The sequence below is a fragment of the Musa acuminata genome, chromosome BXJ1-3 (genome assembly GCF_036884655.1).
Source record: "Musa acuminata AAA Group cultivar baxijiao chromosome BXJ1-3, Cavendish_Baxijiao_AAA, whole genome shotgun sequence".
NCBI classification, from domain to species: Eukaryota; Viridiplantae; Streptophyta; class Magnoliopsida; order Zingiberales; family Musaceae; genus Musa; species Musa acuminata.
In genome coordinates this window covers 41603650-41623015 of record NC_088329.1, presented here as the reverse complement: position 1 = coordinate 41623015, position 19366 = coordinate 41603650, and the positions used below count along the sequence as shown (strand labels likewise).

Sequence of the window (19366 nt, the reverse complement as noted above, 5' to 3'; positions counted from 1 at the left end):
TTTTGAGGTGAATGAATTCTTTTTTGTATTTTTTTTTGACAGAGGAGAGATTTTTGGATTTTTTATTATATAAGTATTTTTAATTTGACCTATTATATGCGGAGGAAAAATAAATAGTGAAAAAAAGACAAATTCTCGAAAAAAATCCTCTCATACATGTTGGTTTTGTGATTGCATTAATTGTCACGCTTATGAATTTATGATATAGTTATGGTTTAGTTAAGTTATTTTTGGATTTTAAAAATCATCTAGTGACATGATATATGATTATAGACTGCACAGGTTTTGTGAATTGTGGATTGTAGAGGTGAATGACTTGAATGTTTTTCTTAGTGATCTCAAATGTGTGATTGAATTCTGGATTGTTTGTTAAATTAAATATTATCAATCTTGAATTAAGTTTACACCTCCTAAATGAGAATTAAATTCGGGGGGCATGACATAGTCGTAAATAGAAACGATACAAAGGTTTTAGTAATATAAAGAAATAAAATATAATATCAGACGGATTCAGTTCATTGTAAAAAAGAGAAAAAAAAAGATAAATAACCGAGGATACTTTAGATGTTTCTAGAAAATTCTAGAAAAACTATTTTTTTTTGAAAAATCACTTGAGGAACATTTTAAACTCTAAAAAGTACAATTATTCGAGTTTGACGATTGACTAAGCAAAGGATAAATTCACTAGCTGTTGTCCAACTAATTTAATGGCTGCAAATCCTCCGGGGATGAGATGATGCACATCCGTCCGTCCATGAGCATCTCGTGATTAGTGCATTCTCCATCCGAGAGCAAAGTCGAAGATGCCGAGGGATAACACCCGTTCGCATCGATGCTCCTAATAACACAAAAAAGAGGGCATCTCGTGATTCCACCATATGTGATTATGGCGCACTCACACACACAATTAATTCTTCCTGTCCTCAAAGTGTTTAGCTTTTGAATGACATTAATAATTTTGGTTAATATTCACATTTTATGTATCCTTCAAAATCTAAAACTCACATTTATCTTATTCTAGTTTTTCTTCACCAGTAATTATTATTTTTGATTATTAATTGGTCTTTTAAGGATATTTTATCAGAATTTTTTTTACTCTTATCCTTTTTTTTGCATTTGAACAAAAAATACCCTAAAAAATAATTATCATAAAAATTTTATAAAAAAATTAATCTTTTTATATTACATGATTCTAAGATGATTAACATCACTTTTTTTATTTTTAAAGTACAATAACTAATTATAAAAAATAATATTAATATACATGAATTTTTATATAATTTCAAATGGAACTATTTATTAGGGTTTCAAAAGGATGATGTGTGATCTGATTAGTTGAGATTTTATGATCTATTTATTTATCAGTACCCAAATTTGCTACTACAATTAGGTTATGATTAATTGATATTTTAAAGTTATTGAATAATTTTCAGAAAAGCCCTGTAAAAAATGATGTATAGTATAGAATAGAAATCAAAATGAGGGTTTGGGGACAGTGGAAGACCCTACCATGCTTCAAATCAAAGCCCGAATCTACCCGCTGAGGACTGGAGAACGCGACCACACGGCCAATTCACCTGAATTTGCTATGTTTTGGGGGACAATTTGAAACCCTAACAAAGCAAAGGTAACAAAAAAGGGGCGATTTTTATTTTTATTTTTATATATTTATTTATTTATACGATGGATTTTTAGTGGGGAGGCGTGCGAGGGTTTTGGTAGCGAGGGTATGGTATTTAATGCCCCTGCCTCCGCAGCCTATTGTCTCCGTCGCCACTACTCACTCTCCTTGCTGCGGTGGAGACGCAAAGAAGGAGAAGAAAGCGAGCGAGCGGGAACGCACGCTTTGGCTGTGTGCCGACTCCTCCCGCGCTGCTTTCGGTTAGCGAGCGCTCGTGTTGTCTCTCGCGTTGTTGCGCTTCGCCTCCTCCTCCTCCTTCTTTGGTCCCTGCGGATCCGTTGGTGAAGAGGGAGATGAAGTACGTGCTGGTGACGGGGGGAGTGGTGAGTGGCCTGGGGAAAGGGGTGACGGCCAGCAGTATAGGGGTTGTACTCAAGGCATGCGGCCTCCGCGTTACCTCCATAAAGATCGGTACTTGCCTTCTCTTTCTCCTCAAAATTTCTTCCTTTTGTTGTTCTCTTCTGGGGTGTGTGGGGGGGGGGGGGATGAGCATCATCACCGTCGATACCTGCCTCTCTTTCTCCTCAAATTTCCACTTTCGTCGTTCCTCTTTGGAAAAAAGTGGGTTTCTTTCTTTTGTGTTTTGCCGGGAAAGAGTACCTTTACCTATCTTGATTTTGCTTTCTGAAATTTGTGGTGTGTGTGATTTTGTCGGCTTCTCTCCCGCGAATGATCAACCTTTTCGTCAGACGGAGGTTTTCTGGGGTGTGATCGTCGTTTACGTTAATCAAGAATGTTTTTGGCCTGTGTTTCCTCGCCTCCTAATTTCCGTTTGACGTGTTCGTTCCGTTATCCGACGGAAGTGAAGCCCTTTCTGTGTTGGAGATGTCATTTTTAGAGTTCCGGGGATTCAGAAAGCGTTATCTGTTGTATGCTTCCACAGGCAATCGTTCCCAACGTTTATGCGTTAGATTTATCCCCCTTTTCCTTCGTCACGATAAAAGATACCATTTTTTCGGTTAGCAATTTGGTGCTTATACCACCCCGGTGGCAAGCTTAGACATTCTTGATTGGTTGTTATCTCTGGAATCTTAGCTTTGTATCAACTTGGTTTTGATTTTCTTGCTTTTTTATTTTGTTCTAACCTCAAGTAGTTGGCAATATATCAGTGGACTTTTTTTCCTTCTTTGAAAAAAAAAAATCAATAACAGTGTTACGAAGTAGACAAAATTAAAGAAGGGATCGGCTATGTCTTCTCTATTACCCTTTTGTAAAAGATTTTTGTATCTTCCTTTGTAGCTAGCTACTTTGGGTCAATGGGTTCCACCTTGTGTAACTTTTTCACGCAGTTTGATGTGAGGAACAAAAGCTAGCTTTCATGTGGCTCGCATGTTGCTTATTAGGTTCTTCGACGTTCTTCTTTAATTTCATCTTAAAAGTTCCTTGGTCTAATATCTATCTGTCAGAGTAGTTTGTATGGATACTTTATATATGAAGAGAGTGTTATGAAACTGTTGTTCTTTGCTTCTTTGTTGCTTTTCGTGTCACTTTTATCTCTTTCTATTGACACAGCTGACTTATGCTAGTTGTTTATGATGGAACTTCTACAGACCCTTATCTAAACACTGATGCTGGGACGATGTCGCCTTTCGAGCATGGGGAAGTATTTGTCTTAGATGATGGTGGTGAGGTAAAGAGGCCTTTTGCAAGTTCTCTTATGTCTCGTATGCTTCTTTATTTTTGATATGACGAAAAGACCTCCATTGACCCACCCAGACTGGTTGTCATACATATTGTTAAATGAACATCCAGGCTATGCAAGACATTCTTTGTATCACTATATTTGGAATGAACATTTTTGAGCTTCATGTGCTTTCTGGTCTGTAGGTTGATCTGGATCTAGGAAACTACGAGAGATTCCTCGACATCAAGTTAACTCGTGACAATAATATCACAACTGGAAAGATCTATCAGGTACTCGGTCAGTTTTGGCTGTCCTTGCTAATTTATCCTGTTTTGCTATTTGACTTAAGTTTTGTAGGTGGTTTTTGAAATAAACAAAATTTAATATTAATCCTGATTTTCCTGTATTTTATTTCATTTGCACTTTCTGCATGCCTGTTTAATGTACCTGTATTTTTTTCTTATGGTTGTGTTTGGTGGCAGTCTGTCATTGATAAGGAAAGGAAGGGGGACTATTTGGGAAAAACAGTTCAGGTATGACTCCTGTTAGAGGCATCTTCTGGATCATATATATATATTTTAATGTTTTTGTAGTACCCCTGATCGTCGTCTTTATTTCCATTGCAAGGTCGTCCCACACATCACAGATGCCATACAAGAGTGGATTGAACGTGTCGCAGTGATACCTGTGGATGGCGAAGAAGGTCCAGCTGATGTTTGTGTTATTGAATTGGGTGGAACTATAGGTAAAAAGCCTCCAAGGTTATTAAAAAAGGAGAATCAGAACAATTTGTTAGTTGGAACCTTGCTTTGTGAAGAATATTATTTGTGTTCTATATCATACACTGCTTAGTTTTATAAGTATGCAGTTATGTAGCCTTGATCTATATATGTCATGATTGAAATAAGTGGTGTGTTGATGCAGGCGATATTGAATCAATGCCATTTATCGAAGCTTTGGGTCAATTTTCTTACCGTGTAGGTGAGGATGCAGTGCGAGACTCTTTTAATGATTCCTTTAGCAGCATCATATTTTCTTATGATTTTTACATAGTGTTCTCTTAATGGTTATTATACAGGTCCTGGTAATTTCTGTCTGGTTCACGTCAGTCTTGTACCGGTTTTGAATGTCGTTGGTGAGCAGGTAATTAATGGAGAATAGCTATCGTCCTTATGGTGATAACTAGTTGATCCTTCCTAAATTTAGTTTGGGTGATATATATCTGCCGACTTCTAAGATGCCATTTTTTGCATTTTCTTCTAGAAAACTAAACCAACCCAACATAGTGTACGTGGTCTAAGAGGACTTGGATTGATACCAAATATTCTTGCTTGCCGCAGTGCTAAGGTCTGTTGCCCACTTCCTTCTCCTTTCAGGCTCCTGCTTTCTGTCACTATTTTATGTTAGTCCTGATAGTTTTTTCTTTATCGATGCTTTTTACAGCCACTGGAAGAAAATGTTAAAGAAAAGCTTTCACAGTTTTGTCACGTTCCGGTATTTTGACATTCTTTTTTTGTTCAAACAATGAAGTTCATAACCCTGGTGCTAAGTGAAGCTCTTTTTAAACTTTATGCAGGTATCAAATATCATCACCCTTTATGATGTTACAAATATTTGGCACATTCCTTTACTGTTGAAGGTAGAGTTTCTGTAGTTCTAAAAACAGTGTTATTGATTTTACATTCTGCAAGTCTAAAAGATTCTTTTTGTTGTTTAAATTTGTCTTAAAATTTATTATGCCTTGCAGAAGCAAAGGGCACATGAGGCTCTAATAAAAGTTTTGGATCTTCAAAGGTTTGTATGGTCCACTCAACATGTTTACTTCCGTATTGATAACACAGATTCATGTTATGTTAAGCTGCTAAGGAGCCTTACAAGTTGTGCTCTTGTTGACTTTTTTTTACATATAGAGTTGCTAAGGAACCCATGTTGGAAGAGTGGATGAGAAGAGCAGAAATCTACGACACTTTGCAGGATCCTGTTGGTTCCTTATGCTCATATTCTCTTCCTCCAGCAGGTGCTGTTGTTTCATCGACTGCTGAATGTAATTATCATTCGTTTTTCAGGTTAGGATAGCGATGGTTGGAAAATATACTGGCCTTTCGGATTCTTACCTTTCAGTATTGAAGGTGAAATATTTGCTTCACTTTTTGAGTACCTATTTGTTTCCATTTTATTCTGGACATGTTAAGGAATGGTAGTAGTTGATCTGTTTTTACTTAATCAAAATTTTAACTTTTTTACTTATCATAAATACTTTTGCTTCACTGATCTCACTCGATCATTACATGTATTGAGTATTTTGTCACAAGATCACCAATCAATTTGCATAATCTTGTGAATCAATGAGTATGTTAATACTGATGCATTTAGTTTCCCGATAAGTGTACTTCTCTATGTAGACATTTAGTTATAAGTGATCAGCTTGCGAACCTTTCGTCAGGCGCTTCTGCATGCTTCTGTTGCTTGCCGTAGGAAACTGGTAGTCAACTGGATAGCAGCCACAGACCTTGAGGAAAATACAGAAATAGAGGTTTGCTTTTAATTTTTTCCCATCTTTTTGCCTGTTATGTTTTTCCTTTTGGTTGGCTTTTCTATGCTAAAGATCTGATTATTTGCTTTTTATACAGGCACCTGAAGTTCATAAAAGAGCATGGGATCTATTGAAGGTAAGTAGCAACGTTATGTTTCTTGAACTTTTAAAATTCATGTGCATCAACGGCTTCTAGTTATATTTGATGTAGCAAGGTTTTTGTTGTTTATTTTTAGTCATCTTGACAATAGTTCAGTTTAGGCTGCAGATGGTGTACTAGTCCCTGGAGGTTTCGGAGACAGAGGGGTGAAAGGAAAAATTCTTGCTTCTAAATATGCCCGTGAAAACAAAGTGCCATATCTTGGCATTTGTCTTGGAATGCAGATTGCCATCATCGAATTTGCTCGTTCAGTTTTGAACTTACCGCACGCAAACAGTACAGAGTTTGACCCTGATACAACAACCCCATGTGTTATTTTTATGCCCGAGGTAAGTTATTATGCCAGTATTATGTTGTTTATAGAAACCTTCTGTTGCCTTATACATTTTGAGTGCTATACAAAGGGATCGAAAACTCATATGGGAGGTACAATGAGACTTGGATCAAGGAGGACGTATTTTGATGTTTCCAGCTGCAAAGCTGCAAAATTGTAAACGCAGAGATTCTTCTTGAACCTGTGCCTTTTTTACAATTTTCTACTATAAGGTTTTTGTTGTTTTTACGGATGATAATTTAGAACTTTCCTAATTTTTTTTAATCAGGTACGGCAATGTCAGTTATGTCGACGAACGACATCGACACAGATATGAGGTCAGTTCAGTTATATGCTTATATTACGAAATTTCAGTAGCTCTGGATGCCAATTTTGATAATTATTTGTGGAATGTTTTTTCTTTGACAATGCTGTATTGTTACTTTTGTAGGTAAATCCACATATGGTCCCAGATTTTGAAAAGGCTGGTCTTGCTTTCGTCGGTAAAGACGAAACAAGAAAGCGAATGGAGGTATGCATTTAACAGTTATTTTAAGTTTTATGATGTGTAGTTTATCTTGGTGATATTTGGCATTTTACTAATTGATGTAGATAATCGAGCTGCCTAGTCATCCATATTTTATTGGTGCCCAATTTCATCCAGAGTTCAAATCTAGACCTGGAAAACCATCTGCGCTTTTCTTAGGTAATGCCTGTCTCATATATCTATTTTCTTTTGGCATACTTTGCTTGTGATCTTCATTATATTTTCTGAATTTATGCATGGAGCGTATGTGCTGCCTATGATAACTTGTCTATAGTCTTGTGATTGGTGCTGATAAGAATGTCATTGACCACTTCCATACTGTTGTTGTCATTTATCACATGAAGATGCGTAGTCTTGTTGTTGTCACCGTCACTGTCACTGTCACAACATCTTTATTATATATTAAAGTTTGAACTGGTGGGATGTTGATGCATGTTTTTTTGGACTTACATGAGTTTACCTTGTCATTTAGCAAACAGCTGCATGAATCATGAACTAAAACTATGGATGGACCAAAACCTACAGTTTGCCTCACGGACAAGCCCTTTTCTGTGAGCAGTATGAGTTTATTGTTTTCTCATTGTCAAAGGGATGGTAACCATGGCGGTTTCCTCATAGACTGTAGCTATAGAGATTCTTGGATCTATTGCATAATAGCTGAACTCTTAATCATATACCTTTGAAGAAAACCTTCCTTGTTCTTTCCATAATAACATTTTAGTTTTCTCAGCCAGAATTGTAGAACAGAAACTGCATTTTCGTATCTAAGAAATTATTAAAGTGCAACTCCTACAAATTGTTTTACAGGGCTCATAGCAGCCTCATGTGGGCAGCTGGACACTTTACTGAGAGCTCCTATTCACCATAGCAACTTAGTTCCAAGACACATCTCAACCAATGGTTCACACATCACAAGCAATGGTTCTGTGCCAACAAAATCTTTCCAGAATGGGAATCTGAAGAAGCACACCAAGAGCCTGGCCAATGGAAACTTCCACTCTAACGGCAACGGCGTGCTCCCATCACACTGAAGCCAATCAACATGGGTATCGTGCTGCTTTCGTGGTTGTCCGGTTTTGGCCACATTAGTTTTTTGTTCTTTCCTAGCTTAAATTAGTCTCTGCGGTCGATCAAGAAACGAAAAGGTCTGCAGCTCGAGGGATTGGTGATAGGATAAGCGCGGTATTGTTCCAAGGTTTTAACAAGGAACAGCCTTGTTCTTGCTGCAACCAGGGAGAGTTTGAATGTTCCCTCTTCCTCTATAGAACGAGTTATGTTTGGTCTTTGTTGAAAGGAACCTTGGTATCTTAATTGTACAGTGCTAAGAACTTCTTTTCGTTCCTGATATAATGCTTAAATTTCTGCCGGACACTGTTTGGTGCACTCTCGAGTGTCTCATGACGTTGTTATCTTGTGCACTGATCAATCATCACAGCTCCTTTATCCATCCATCACTCCGTGACTGGTGTGGCATGTTATGATCATATGTGTGGCCTGAAGAGAAACAACAGCGAACCGAATCGGAGCTTGAAGCATCGGATCGGGCTGGTTGAGTCAGATCGGATCCGACGGAGGATCGAGGGTGATTTCGTCATTTGAATGATAACCTATGTTTTTTTTTCTTACGTCTCTATCGATTACCAAACTTCGTACACTTGTGATGAACGAATAACATTCTTGGGGGCCGCAAGTGGCGAGAGTCGCCGTCCGGGTGCAGTACAGGGTTAGTCGTCGACACGTAAATTATAATGTTTTAGTTTCTTGGGGAGTTGGGAACCTGTTGGGGAAGGAAATCGAATCGGATGTGGGTTGACCCGTAATTTTGACCGGTCTGATCGAATTGAACCGAACAGAACTAAACCGCTCTAATAGATCGATCGGGAGACTCCCGTTCGCTACGTAAACCCTAGCGGCTTGGAGGTAAAAGAGAAGAAGAAGAAGAAGAAGAAGAGAGGAGGGGGCGGCCACGGTAAAGGGGCTTCGATCTCTTTTCGTTGACGAGTAGGTCTCTTTCTTCACTTTGGTGATCTTCGTTTTGTTCCCCCTCTGGTTTCGTTTAGTGTTACTGATCCCGGAGTGCTTTATCTGGCGGTGAACTGAGGAAATGACACAAAGATCTAATTTTCACACAGCTGGAACTGTAATGCATCCATGTATTTATCTGTAAACCCGTTTTTTGAAGTCTATACTTCAATTTTCTGTATGTTCTTTCGAATTTCTTGAACCGAAGCCTTAGCAGACATAGTCTGTCTTTTCAGGCACAATAGGTTCTTATTCATCCTCACGCATTCTTGAATTCTGTAACTATATGTAAATCTTGCCAGGCACTGTAGGTTCTTTCTCATCGTAATACAATCATGAATCACTTGGTCTATCTCTGATTTAGAAGAACACCCATTTTCTTATTCCCAGAAAATTAGTGTTGAAACATATTCAAATCTGTTATTTAAGACTTCTTTCTAGATTAATTCTAGTTAGTATTAGTTAGGCTGATATGGAATGAGCCCTTTTTTGTGAATCAAAGGTCGAATTCCGTTTCTGGTGGAAGGAGAAAGGCATACACTTCTATTGATTTGAAAAATGTCATATGCTACACACGAAATTCTGTCTTATGCGCATTATCTGAGTGGAACTTGTCTTGCATGGTTGGAGAATGACTAGAGACTATGATACCAACACCATATGGATCCTCCGGTTGGAAATTTTGGCTAGAATACATTATACCATTGTTGAGTGCCAAAGAAGTGGTGACTTTATGACCTCAAGTAGGAAGACTAGTCAAGTCAGTAGACATCCATGGTTGGTGAAAGTCTGAAGAATAGGTTGGTGGCAAGTATTACAGCAGTCTTCTCATGGTTTCTCATGCTTGTACATAGTTTATCATTGCTGAGATGCTGCATATTTCAGTGGACTGTTGTTCCAGTTACATGTAATTGAGTAATGGCCAATCTTGGATGATTAAGGTTCATCCTGTTCTAAGGATCAGCTCCTGCTGGCACCTTTCAACTTTCCCATGGGCCAGGCATCAATACTTGAGTACAAATTTTGACCAATCATCAATGCATCTGATAACATATAGTGACTTGTGGGATAAATGTTTGAAAACAGGCTTAGGACACTTCCTGAAGCAGAGATTCTGCTGATTGTTTTAGTTTAGTCAGGGTACATAGAGCAATGAACACAAGATAATATAATTTTTCTCATTTATTGATTTTTTTCTGTATACAAAGGAAGGCATATATAGGCTGATTACAACCTATACAACTAAGGAAATTGATTCTATACAACATTTCATTCTAATTCATTTCCTATAATATGGGCCGGTTTGAGAATGATTGAGAATCCCTTAATTATGGTACTAATTCATTTCCTTAATTATGGGATTATAAAATCTCTTAATTATGGAATTTATAATCCTTCAATCATGGATTTTCTACAGTAATAATGGAGGTGTGAGTAGAGTTCATGTTAGATTTAAGATTTTATGATCAATGTTCCCTAAATGGAGGGAGTTCATTCCGGGATTTTCACTGATCCTAATCAGAAGTGTTCCGGTTCTTCTACCTCACAAGAATCTTGTTCTGCTACATTGAAACCCTTTGCCTCTCTTGCTCGCGATACTAGAAACAATTGTGTAACCACACCTTTGTATCTTTTACATAAGACTAACTATTCGTAATCAATAAGGATTTCAGACTTTTAAGTGGCATTAAGCTGTCATAGCTGTAATTTTTTTTTAATTACTGCTAACTTCATCTTTGGTGAAGTTCTAGTTTAGTTGAATTGGATGTGCTTAGCTTAAATTGTATAAATCTGAAATATCTAGTTTTTTTTTTCTAATTCTTTTCTTCTTTGACTATAGATTTCCTTGGACTTTTTTTCTTTAAAGTGATTTGCTTATGCTTACACTATTGTGTTAGCATCAGATGGTGCCTGACTAAGTTATCCTGCAAGTGGTAGTTTATGTGCATTTCTATCTGTAGCTCATTGTATTTGCAAACATCTTCTTAAGAAGCTTGAATTTTATGGCTTCGATAATACTATGATTTTTATTGATTTAGAAAAAGTAATGGTGGTTTAGTATCTGCCTGTTATGAAATACAAGAACATTTATAGCATATGCTCACAAACTCTCGGAGGTGCTTCCTTGATATATACTTAAAGATATCTATCAGGGAAAAAGATAACTAGATGACCTCTTTTACCAATATCCATGGGAACATTATCAAAACACCTGGATTACATACTAGCTTCTGTTAAAAGCATCTTGTGGAAGGATCATGGTGTGATTCTGTGCCTGCTATGTGAAATAATAACACTTGATCATATGTCTACAAACTCATGAAGGTGGTTTATGACTTGGTATGCTTACTAACTCTTGATGGCAGTTCCTTGCATATACTTGAAAGAAGTATTCTCAAGGAAATAAGATATCAAGATGACCGTTTGTGCCAAAAGTTCATGGGGACCTCACTATTCTTGATTTTCTTGGCATGAATATTTGTACGAGGAATAGGATATCTAATATGAGATTGAAATTTGTTTGTTGATCAAATATTTTTCTCTTTTTGTCATGTGGCGAAAAAGATGAAGAAAGGGATACATCCACAACTGCAATGGATTTCATATGTGACTCAGACTGGTAGATTGATTAATGTTATGATGACCAGATTACACCGTGTCGGCCGTGTCTACCAGTTGAGACCTAGGCGTCAGATGGCACCAACTCTGAGCCAGATTGCCAAGTTCAACCTCAGATATGGTCTGAAGAATGAGGAAAATAGTGAAAAATAACCTGTCCTTGTATTCAGCATGTGAGGTATATCGATAGGCATTGCATTTGGAGATTTGGACAATTTAGTTTCAGACACTAGCTAAAACTCTGTTTTTGAGTTTCAATGGTGTGTGATATATGTTGCTCCCAAAATTGCCTATGAATAAGAACTTTATCCCGCACATTAGGTGGGGTTCCGCATCCCCTTATTTTCCGATACCCGTCTTTTTTTCGGGTTCGAGATTTACGCATGCCTATGAATGTGGTAATAATTGCTACAGGGATTTATTCAGGTCAAAATGGTAGCGTGTTGTTGAATGCCTTCATCAAAGATATGTTGAAGTGTTGTTGAATACCTTCCAGTAAAGATGTGGTTCAAAAGAAAAGATTAATTTGATGGTTGACTGTTCTTTTCTGAGGAAAATTTCTGGATGGGTTCGAGCATGCCCAGCCAAAACCTTTTTCGTTCTCATGCCAATATTTGGGTTTCTTATCCATTGCCTCACAATTATTTGCATTTTGCAGCACCTGGAAATTTACTACGATAGCCACAAATAGCTGTGCATCACAAATCCATCCCTCACCGTGTAGCACGTGATCTAATAAGTTGTGTTTTGTTTCGACTTGACCCGACCGAATTCCCCATCCCAATTCCTCCATTGGGCGACCCAATCCAATTGGGTTCGTGCACGTCATCTAATAGCAAAATGATTCGACTTGATCCGATCAGATTGGCGGTCCTAATTTCTTGCATTCGGCGCGCGGCGACCCCAACCGACCCGAGTCCAACGGGCTCGATAGTCTTGAGTCCGGTACGGCAGCAGATATTTCGCGGGGCGGGCGGAGCGCGAGGGGAGTGAGGTGGACGCGCGCGGAGCTCATGGAGCAACGCCTCCGCCTCTTCCCCACACGCAACGCTCTCGCGCTCCGCCTCACGCCGCCCTCCTGTCCCCTCTATATATTCACGCTCCCTCCCCTCCCCTCCCCACCTCTCCGCCGCTCCCTCCTCTCCTCCTCCTCCCCCTTTCCCTCACCCTCTTCGTCGTAGGGTTCCATTAGATCTCTCCCTACCCCACCCATGGCGCTTTGCGGAGTCGCCTTCCTCCCGGCGGCGGCCGCGCCCGACGCGCTCAGGATCGGCCTCCCGATTGGCGCGGCTTCGCCCTCTCCCCGCCCCCGGCGCCTGACGGGACCCCTGCATCCGCGCAGGCGCCAGGCGACGTGCTCTCTGGGGAGGATCGCGTCATTTGCGGCCTCCACCGGCGCCGAGGAGGTGGCTGCGGCGGAGGCGGCGGATGAGGAGGAGGTCGGGCCGGTCGTCAAGTTCAAGATGTCCCACTTCATCGTCTCTGATCACGTTAGCGTCGGACTTCAGGGAAGGGTGCGTTCGGGCTTCTTCTTCCACCTAAAAATCGTTGACTTCTTGGTTCCGCATTGTGCTAATCAATTGCTTGGTGCGTGAGTGCGTAGTCGGACGAGGTGATCTACGAGGCGACCGTTCGCGATCCCAACAGGTGAGTAGAATTACCTTCTGTACCCGACCACAATGCTGGTTTGTTCGATCCGAATTGCCCTAATCCGGAACGAAGGTGAAGGATTGCTTTCTTTTGGGTGACGCTATTTCTTCAGCCCACTGTACAATTCGAGGGTAGTGCTTCGACAACTGACGAGCGTGCAAGCCAAGCGCAGAGGTCGTCGTGCATTAGAGGTTGGTCTGACTGATCTCGTGCAAAATAACAGGATAAATTTCGTGCAATTGTTGGCTTTGTTTGTATGGATAATCCACCTCAAGGCACTGATTCTGATGTTGTTGGTGATCTTCCAGGTGCTGAAGAGGCTTGCTCGGCGCAAGCTTATGTACCACTCCTATGCAATGCAAGTCTATGGCTATGTATCTCCTTCGAATACTGGGGATGATGTCCCATTCACCTTGGTGCATGGCGTAAGTTTAGACCGTTTAGTATTCTGTGCTACCATAATATCAGAGTGAAAACAAAGAAATGGGAGTAATAGAGTGATTTTATGATACTTCGTGTCTAGGAATAAATTATGAATTCAGGTCTCAGCAGGTGAAGCTGCTTATTTTGTCTATGAGTCAAAATTTGGAAATAGGAAATCTGACAACACAGGCAGTCTTCTTTCTGCAGTATCATGGGAGTTATTCTCTGAGGCACTGGCTTCAACTCTCAGACTGGTTTCCAACTTTAGAAGCTACTTTGGCACTGGATGAAGAGTGTCTTAGGAGGGTCGGGGATGATTCAACAGGAGGACCTGCTGTAACTCGGCAGCTACGTCTTACAAGAATTTTGATGAGAGATCTTTTGATTGGAGTAAGCATCTCCTATACATGGACTCTGTGCATGTTCATGCTTCTGGTCACGATTTATTTCCATTTCTGGGTTCTGCAGGTTAATTACTTGCATAGTCATGGATTAGCCCATACTGAATTAAGGCTGGAGAATGTACATATTAGTCCAGTTGACAAACACGTAAAAGTAAGGCTTCAATTCTTGTCCTATGCATTACCATTTGAAAATTTTTATGACTTGTAATGAGTATGAATTATTGTTTGGTTTGTAACTTTGCACATTCTTGAAATATGGTTCCACTATGATATTAAAATAGCAGGCAAAACCATCATCGCAGCTGTCCACCTCTCTCTAGCCTTGTCCAAACCCATTCGTAGGTCCTCAAGGAGCTCTGCAGTCTTTATGGTAGCTGCAGAGTACTGTTTTCAGACTAGCAGACCCCATCTTGGACTGGTGTTGTCTGTCTCAACACAGCTGGGGTGGCTGGTTGAGGACCGGCCATCCTAGTTCATAAACTGTTTAGGACTGGCTAGGGACCAGTTCATATTTGCCGCTTCTCATTTCCCACCTCGACTAGAGAATTCATCTTCTAGTTGATTTGAGGCATCAATCCTCCCTAATTTAGGAAACACCTGCTGGTCTTCAAATCCAATTATTGTACATAAGGTTCTGTGTTGGAGCTCGAAGTCTTCTCCTTTCCCTTCTGAAGCAGCACAGCTGCTCTTCCATCCGTCTCTGACCATGTTGTGTGCATCTTGGGGTGGTGTTCCGATCCATCTGGGTCTGGTACCAGACAAGTTCATATTGTAGGAGTATCAGGCTGCTGTTGCTGACCCAAATAGGGCTAATTTACACTTTATGGCCAATTATGGTCTAGAATTACCTGGAGTTGCTTTGTAATAAATATGTTTTCAAACATCTGGAGTATGACATATGGTATGACTTTTCACTTATGAAATGGGTATTCTCCAGAGTTTGTTTGGTGATTGTATGATTCTCCAGAGTTAATTTCAATAGTCTAGTTACAATGCATATACTGTTCCTGTTGTGTTAGCTTCAACATTTCATTTGACAAGCATATGATGTTGCTGTTATTAGATAGGTATCCTTGGAAATGCTGTTGACTTTTACAACAGCAATCCAAATGACAGCATGGTTGATAGGAACAGCAACAGGAGGAAAATGATGATTGCATTTGACATGAGGTATGGTGGCATGAATTAACATGAATGATTATACCACCAGGAAGCACAAAAAGTATTTTTTTCCCCTCATAATTGTTTAATCTCTTCTGTATTCTAGATGTGTTGGTTTCATTATGGCAAAATTGATTCTGAGGGAGCTTATGGATGCTTCAACGTTTCTAAAGTTCAAGTCCTTTCTGACGAAGGTTTGTTTTAAGTTTTTGTAAAAATAAATTTCTTGCATGAGCGAAATACATAATTTCAATTGGTCTGGAGTAATAAGGTAATCATTGTGATGCTCCTTGCATATATGTGGTCAAGTTCTGTAGCCTAAACCTGGTTATTGCTTTCTTGGCTTTACATCTTCATGAATTCCTTATTTTTTTTTTATTTTTATGTATTATGTTCTCACTAAGCTCATCACATGTTGTCGGAACTTTTATATGTTTGGATCTTGCTCACTCTTTTGCAATTTAGATCTCTCTCGAGTATTTTGTCAGGGTTGTTCCATGATAGTGTAATTGCACAGGACAAAGTTATGTAATTAGGCTAAACTCCATTCAGATAGTACTATATACTTACATAAGGAATATTTATAATGTAGGGCAGGGCTGGGATTGCGTTTTCATGGTTTATTTTTCTAGGAGTGTTACAAACTTACAATTTAATTTTGGCAATTGGAACTTATTTTGAAGTTGAAAGATTGGAGATGACAAGCATAAAATGGACACAATGTGAGGGAAAGTTACTAAAATTGTTTCTGTTCCTAGGTCTTAACAATGTTCTAGTCAAACAAATCGTAATCAGAAATCTAAGTAGTGCTTACTAATCATATTTGAGGTTGTCGTTTGTTTTCTTGTAGGTCTTATCGACTGTGAAAATAGATTGATCTCCTTTTTATGTCTTACAAAATTTTTAGCTTCTTTGATCATTTCCACATAATCAGGATTAAATTGTACAAACACATGTTGAACACTCATTATGGCTAAATTGTTGTTTAATAAAATAAGGCTTCTGAGTATACTTATTTTTCAATTAGACCCATATTATTCAAGACTGGTTTCTCACACCTTGTTGCTGCAGGGAAATGACCCTTCATGTTTGCGCGGGTTCCTCTTGCCAATTCTGTTCCGAGATTCACCCTCTGGAAATGCTGGTTTGCAGGTATACATTGCTTACCTTCCCTAAATTTCAGCTAGTTAGAAGCCAAAAAATGGATGTTCTGATTAAAATAAAAATTCTATGTTTTTTTAGATAATGGATAGGAACTGGGGTGCTGGTTGGAACCTTCTATCACGATTGCTGGCATTAAAACCTTCTGAGAGGATAAGGTATATGCAAAACATGACTTTACAACAAAAATAATATTCGTTGCAGGAAAAGGTCACAGAGCTTTTCAGTTTGTGGATATTGGATCAGTGTTAAATGTTAATAGAATTAACTATGTTTCGTTCAACATTATTAAAAAATTGTGGGTTTTTTTTTAATCAACATGATGGTAGTTGATATTTAGGAAGGATAATTATACTCGATAGTTAGTTTTTGTTAGTATAATCTGTAACATTGTGAAGTATGCCATGCTGGTCACCTAGGGCTTTGGTGTTCTTATTCAATCCTCCTGAGTGAAGTTATTTAATTGGCTTTTCCTTGCAGTTGTTTGGATGCTCTTAGACACCCATTTTTGTGTGGTCCGAAATGGCGCACAGGCCCGTCTATGGATTTGATCCGCTGGGGCTTAGGATCAACCACTGTTCGCATGGCAGAAGATTACATCTATGTCGGGCATCAGGTACTTGAACTATTGAGAAATGCAGGAAATTGCTACTTAAATGACCACTTTGCCATGTGTTTAGTGCAAACTTGATACTCAGACCTAGCATAAGCCGTATCAAAGGTTAATGTCATAAAGACCTAGAAGCACAGGGCTTGTAAAGCCATATCACAACAAAGATGTCACATGCTTACAGGACTGATCTTTATCAGGATGAGTTTGCCGATTTACGTTTGGTCCTGAAGTATAAAATTTAGATTTGTAAGCTACATGCATAAGTATTACCACTGCAGCATTGATGATTGTTTTTGTCATGGGTACAGCGTAACAGGATAGCTTATTTCATAGAGTTGATGGAGTTGCTTAATCCAAGTCCAAGAACAAAGGTAACACTCCAGTCTAAATAAATTGTGTGATGCATTTATTCTTGTTTATTTTCATTCTTCTTCCCTTTCCCAGGAGTCTGATGACTATTCATAGCTATTGCCTTGACACCAAAGAAGAGTCAGACCCAGTGCATTATTTTTGTCCTAGTTGATCCTGATTCAACATTATATCGATTGTTCCCCAATGTTGGAATACTTTTTTTCTGCAAATACTGCATATTCGATTCCACAGCTTTTAATCGTGTTACTAGGGGGGTTTAGATATCTTTTATTTATGTTTAGAAATGACATATTTCCCCTTCAAATTTTTATATAGCTTATATCCCTTCAAATACTTAATCCTTCATATGTGCCACTCCCCTTAGAATCCATCCAAGAGACTAAGAAGACATTTATATATGCAGTAGTTATGGAAGGCGGTAATATGAAATCACTAACTGTGGAATGAAATATATGAAAATTTTGCATTTTATTTAGTTGAATGTTATTAGCTTCTTCTGTATCATTATCCAGTAGGAATGTTTATTTGAACCTTGCAGGGGTGGTTCAACTTCTTGCCTGGTAGATGGCGCCTGTTATACTCCACAGGAAGGCATATAGGATTGACGCTTCGACAAACTACACCAAGTGTTCTCATCCGTGATGTGCATCTAACTTTCACAAAAGCTTCTGATTCAGATCATCGCACTTTTTCGCTAGTGTCTGACATTAGCTTCAAGGTCATACCAACTCCTGAATGGCCACACGACAAGTCTGGACCGCCCGGAAGTTTGCGTGTCGAGTCCTGTGTCAAGATCTGCCCTGGACGAAGGCTTTATCCTAAAGAAGAGGATGGTGAAGCCAGCAGTACTCTTTTCCAAAACTCTTCTGCTCATAACTTGTCTCGTAGGAAATGGAAGGGGATGGGCAATATTAAGGAGCTCCCATCCAGCGTCCCCACCGTGAAACTTTTGGTGGACGACATTGATGTATCGATGAGACTCGATTCATCGTCGTTAAGCGTCGACACCGCCGAGAAAGTTCTTCGGGAGGTTCGCACTCAGATCCCTTTTGAAATGTTTGATGTGTCTAAATTTGTTTGCGGCACTTATGTAGACTCAAGAATGATGGTTCTTCGTGGAGTCAGTGGATCGGCTCTGCTCTTCACAAGATCATGTCCGACGAATGATGCTATCTAAATGTTTTTTGTTTTTTTTTTGGGAGAAAAAGCAATGTGTAGATTCTTTTTCTTCTCTCTCGATGTAAAACAAAAAACAAAAAACTTGTACCATTATGAACACATTGTATTATTTCTTGAAATGTTTGAGTGCCAGCCACATTACATGGTGACCCAAATCTTCTGTTGGTGTTAATAAGTAAAATTAATAATATTTATTATTTTAGATCTATAAAAGTATAATTGGCCTGATGATTAATTTGCAAAAATATTGTAATCTAAAAGACATCCGACAACCATATAAAATTGTTTTTTAATTAAAAAAATTAAAAAAATTTATTTATTAAAACTTCTTTTAAGTTAACACGTCGGCATAAGTGTTCGATCGGGCATGCTTTCCGGGCTTTGGTTTGTTAGTTCCCCCCCCAAGCGTTCATTACTCTTTGATGGGCATCAATCCCGCCTCCGCACCAGCATACGAGATCTGCGTCTCTACCATTCTTTCGCTTCCTCCGTCGACGACGACAACGACGCCTAGGGTTTTGTGGGACGCTACCACGAGGAGGCGATGATGCGACCGCGTCAGGTGCGAATCAATCACCTCCTCTACAATCCTAACCCTAACGTCGTAGACCTTCGCTCCTCCTCCTCCTCCTCCTTCCAAATTGCAGTTTGTTCGTCGGCGACATGATCCTTGGATGCGAGAGGTAAGTCTGGTGCTCCGTTCCGTTTGATGGAAACGGAGCCTGCACCTAATCTATTTATTGCTAGTCTGGATCAGGAATGTTCCACCCAAACGACCTGTGGTGGCAAGTCAGAATCAAGCATAATTTATCTTAGCAATAGTTGAAATCCAGACTCAACTCATTTGGTCTTATCCCCTCTTAATGTTTGTTACATTCGTGCAACTTGTTTCCTCCCTCTAGTT

General features: G+C 39.2%; 2 protein-coding genes across 2 annotated transcripts; both read left to right on the top strand.

The window, feature by feature from the left end:
• The first annotated feature begins 1783 nt into the window (after positions 1–1783).
• LOC135631545 (uncharacterized) lies at positions 1784–8224 on the top strand. The gene is made up of 21 exons (XM_065139280.1): positions 1784–2092; positions 3232–3311; positions 3509–3595; positions 3788–3838; positions 3933–4050; positions 4230–4286; positions 4384–4448; positions 4569–4652; positions 4749–4799; positions 4882–4944; positions 5053–5099; positions 5216–5285; positions 5372–5434; positions 5749–5838; positions 5936–5974; positions 6100–6327; positions 6403–6488; positions 6601–6649; positions 6763–6843; positions 6924–7017; positions 7666–8224. Exons 1-21 carry the CDS (start codon positions 1975–1977, stop codon positions 7887–7889), a joined length of 1845 nt encoding a protein of 614 aa, XP_064995352.1. The 5' UTR covers positions 1784–1974; the 3' UTR covers positions 7890–8224.
• A 4233-nt stretch (positions 8225–12457) lies between these two features.
• Positions 12458–18617, top strand: LOC135631538 (probable plastid-lipid-associated protein 14, chloroplastic). Its single transcript, XM_065139274.1, has 13 exons — positions 12458–13013; positions 13103–13146; positions 13262–13340; positions 13458–13574; positions 13780–13962; positions 14041–14127; positions 15040–15146; positions 15244–15331; positions 16209–16289; positions 16380–16456; positions 16779–16914; positions 17220–17282; positions 17822–18617. The coding sequence occupies exons 1-13, from the start codon at positions 12711–12713 to the stop codon at positions 18458–18460; spliced, it is 2004 nt and encodes a 667-aa protein (XP_064995346.1). The 5' UTR covers positions 12458–12710; the 3' UTR covers positions 18461–18617.
• Positions 18618–19366: the final 749 nt, after the last annotated feature.

What these genes read in the sequence shown, in the direction of transcription:
- LOC135631545 (XM_065139280.1), top strand. Translation starts at nt 1,975, where the DNA reads ATGAAGTACGTGCTGGTGACGGGGGGAGTGGTGAGTGGCCTGGGGAAA. An exon ending in GACATCGACACAGATATGAG is followed by an intron (nt 6,650 to 6,762) that starts GTCAGTTCAGTT and finishes TTACTTTTGTAG; the next exon opens with GTAAATCCACATATGGTCCC. An exon ending in AAACAAGAAAGCGAATGGAG is followed by an intron (nt 6,844 to 6,923) that starts GTATGCATTTAA and finishes TAATTGATGTAG; the next exon opens with ATAATCGAGCTGCCTAGTCA.
- LOC135631538 (XM_065139274.1), top strand. Translation starts at nt 12,711, where the DNA reads ATGGCGCTTTGCGGAGTCGCCTTCCTCCCGGCGGCGGCCGCGCCCGAC. An exon ending in CTGGAAATGCTGGTTTGCAG is followed by an intron (nt 16,290 to 16,379) that starts GTATACATTGCT and finishes ATGTTTTTTTAG; the next exon opens with ATAATGGATAGGAACTGGGG. An exon ending in AAACCTTCTGAGAGGATAAG is followed by an intron (nt 16,457 to 16,778) that starts GTATATGCAAAA and finishes TTTTCCTTGCAG; the next exon opens with TTGTTTGGATGCTCTTAGAC.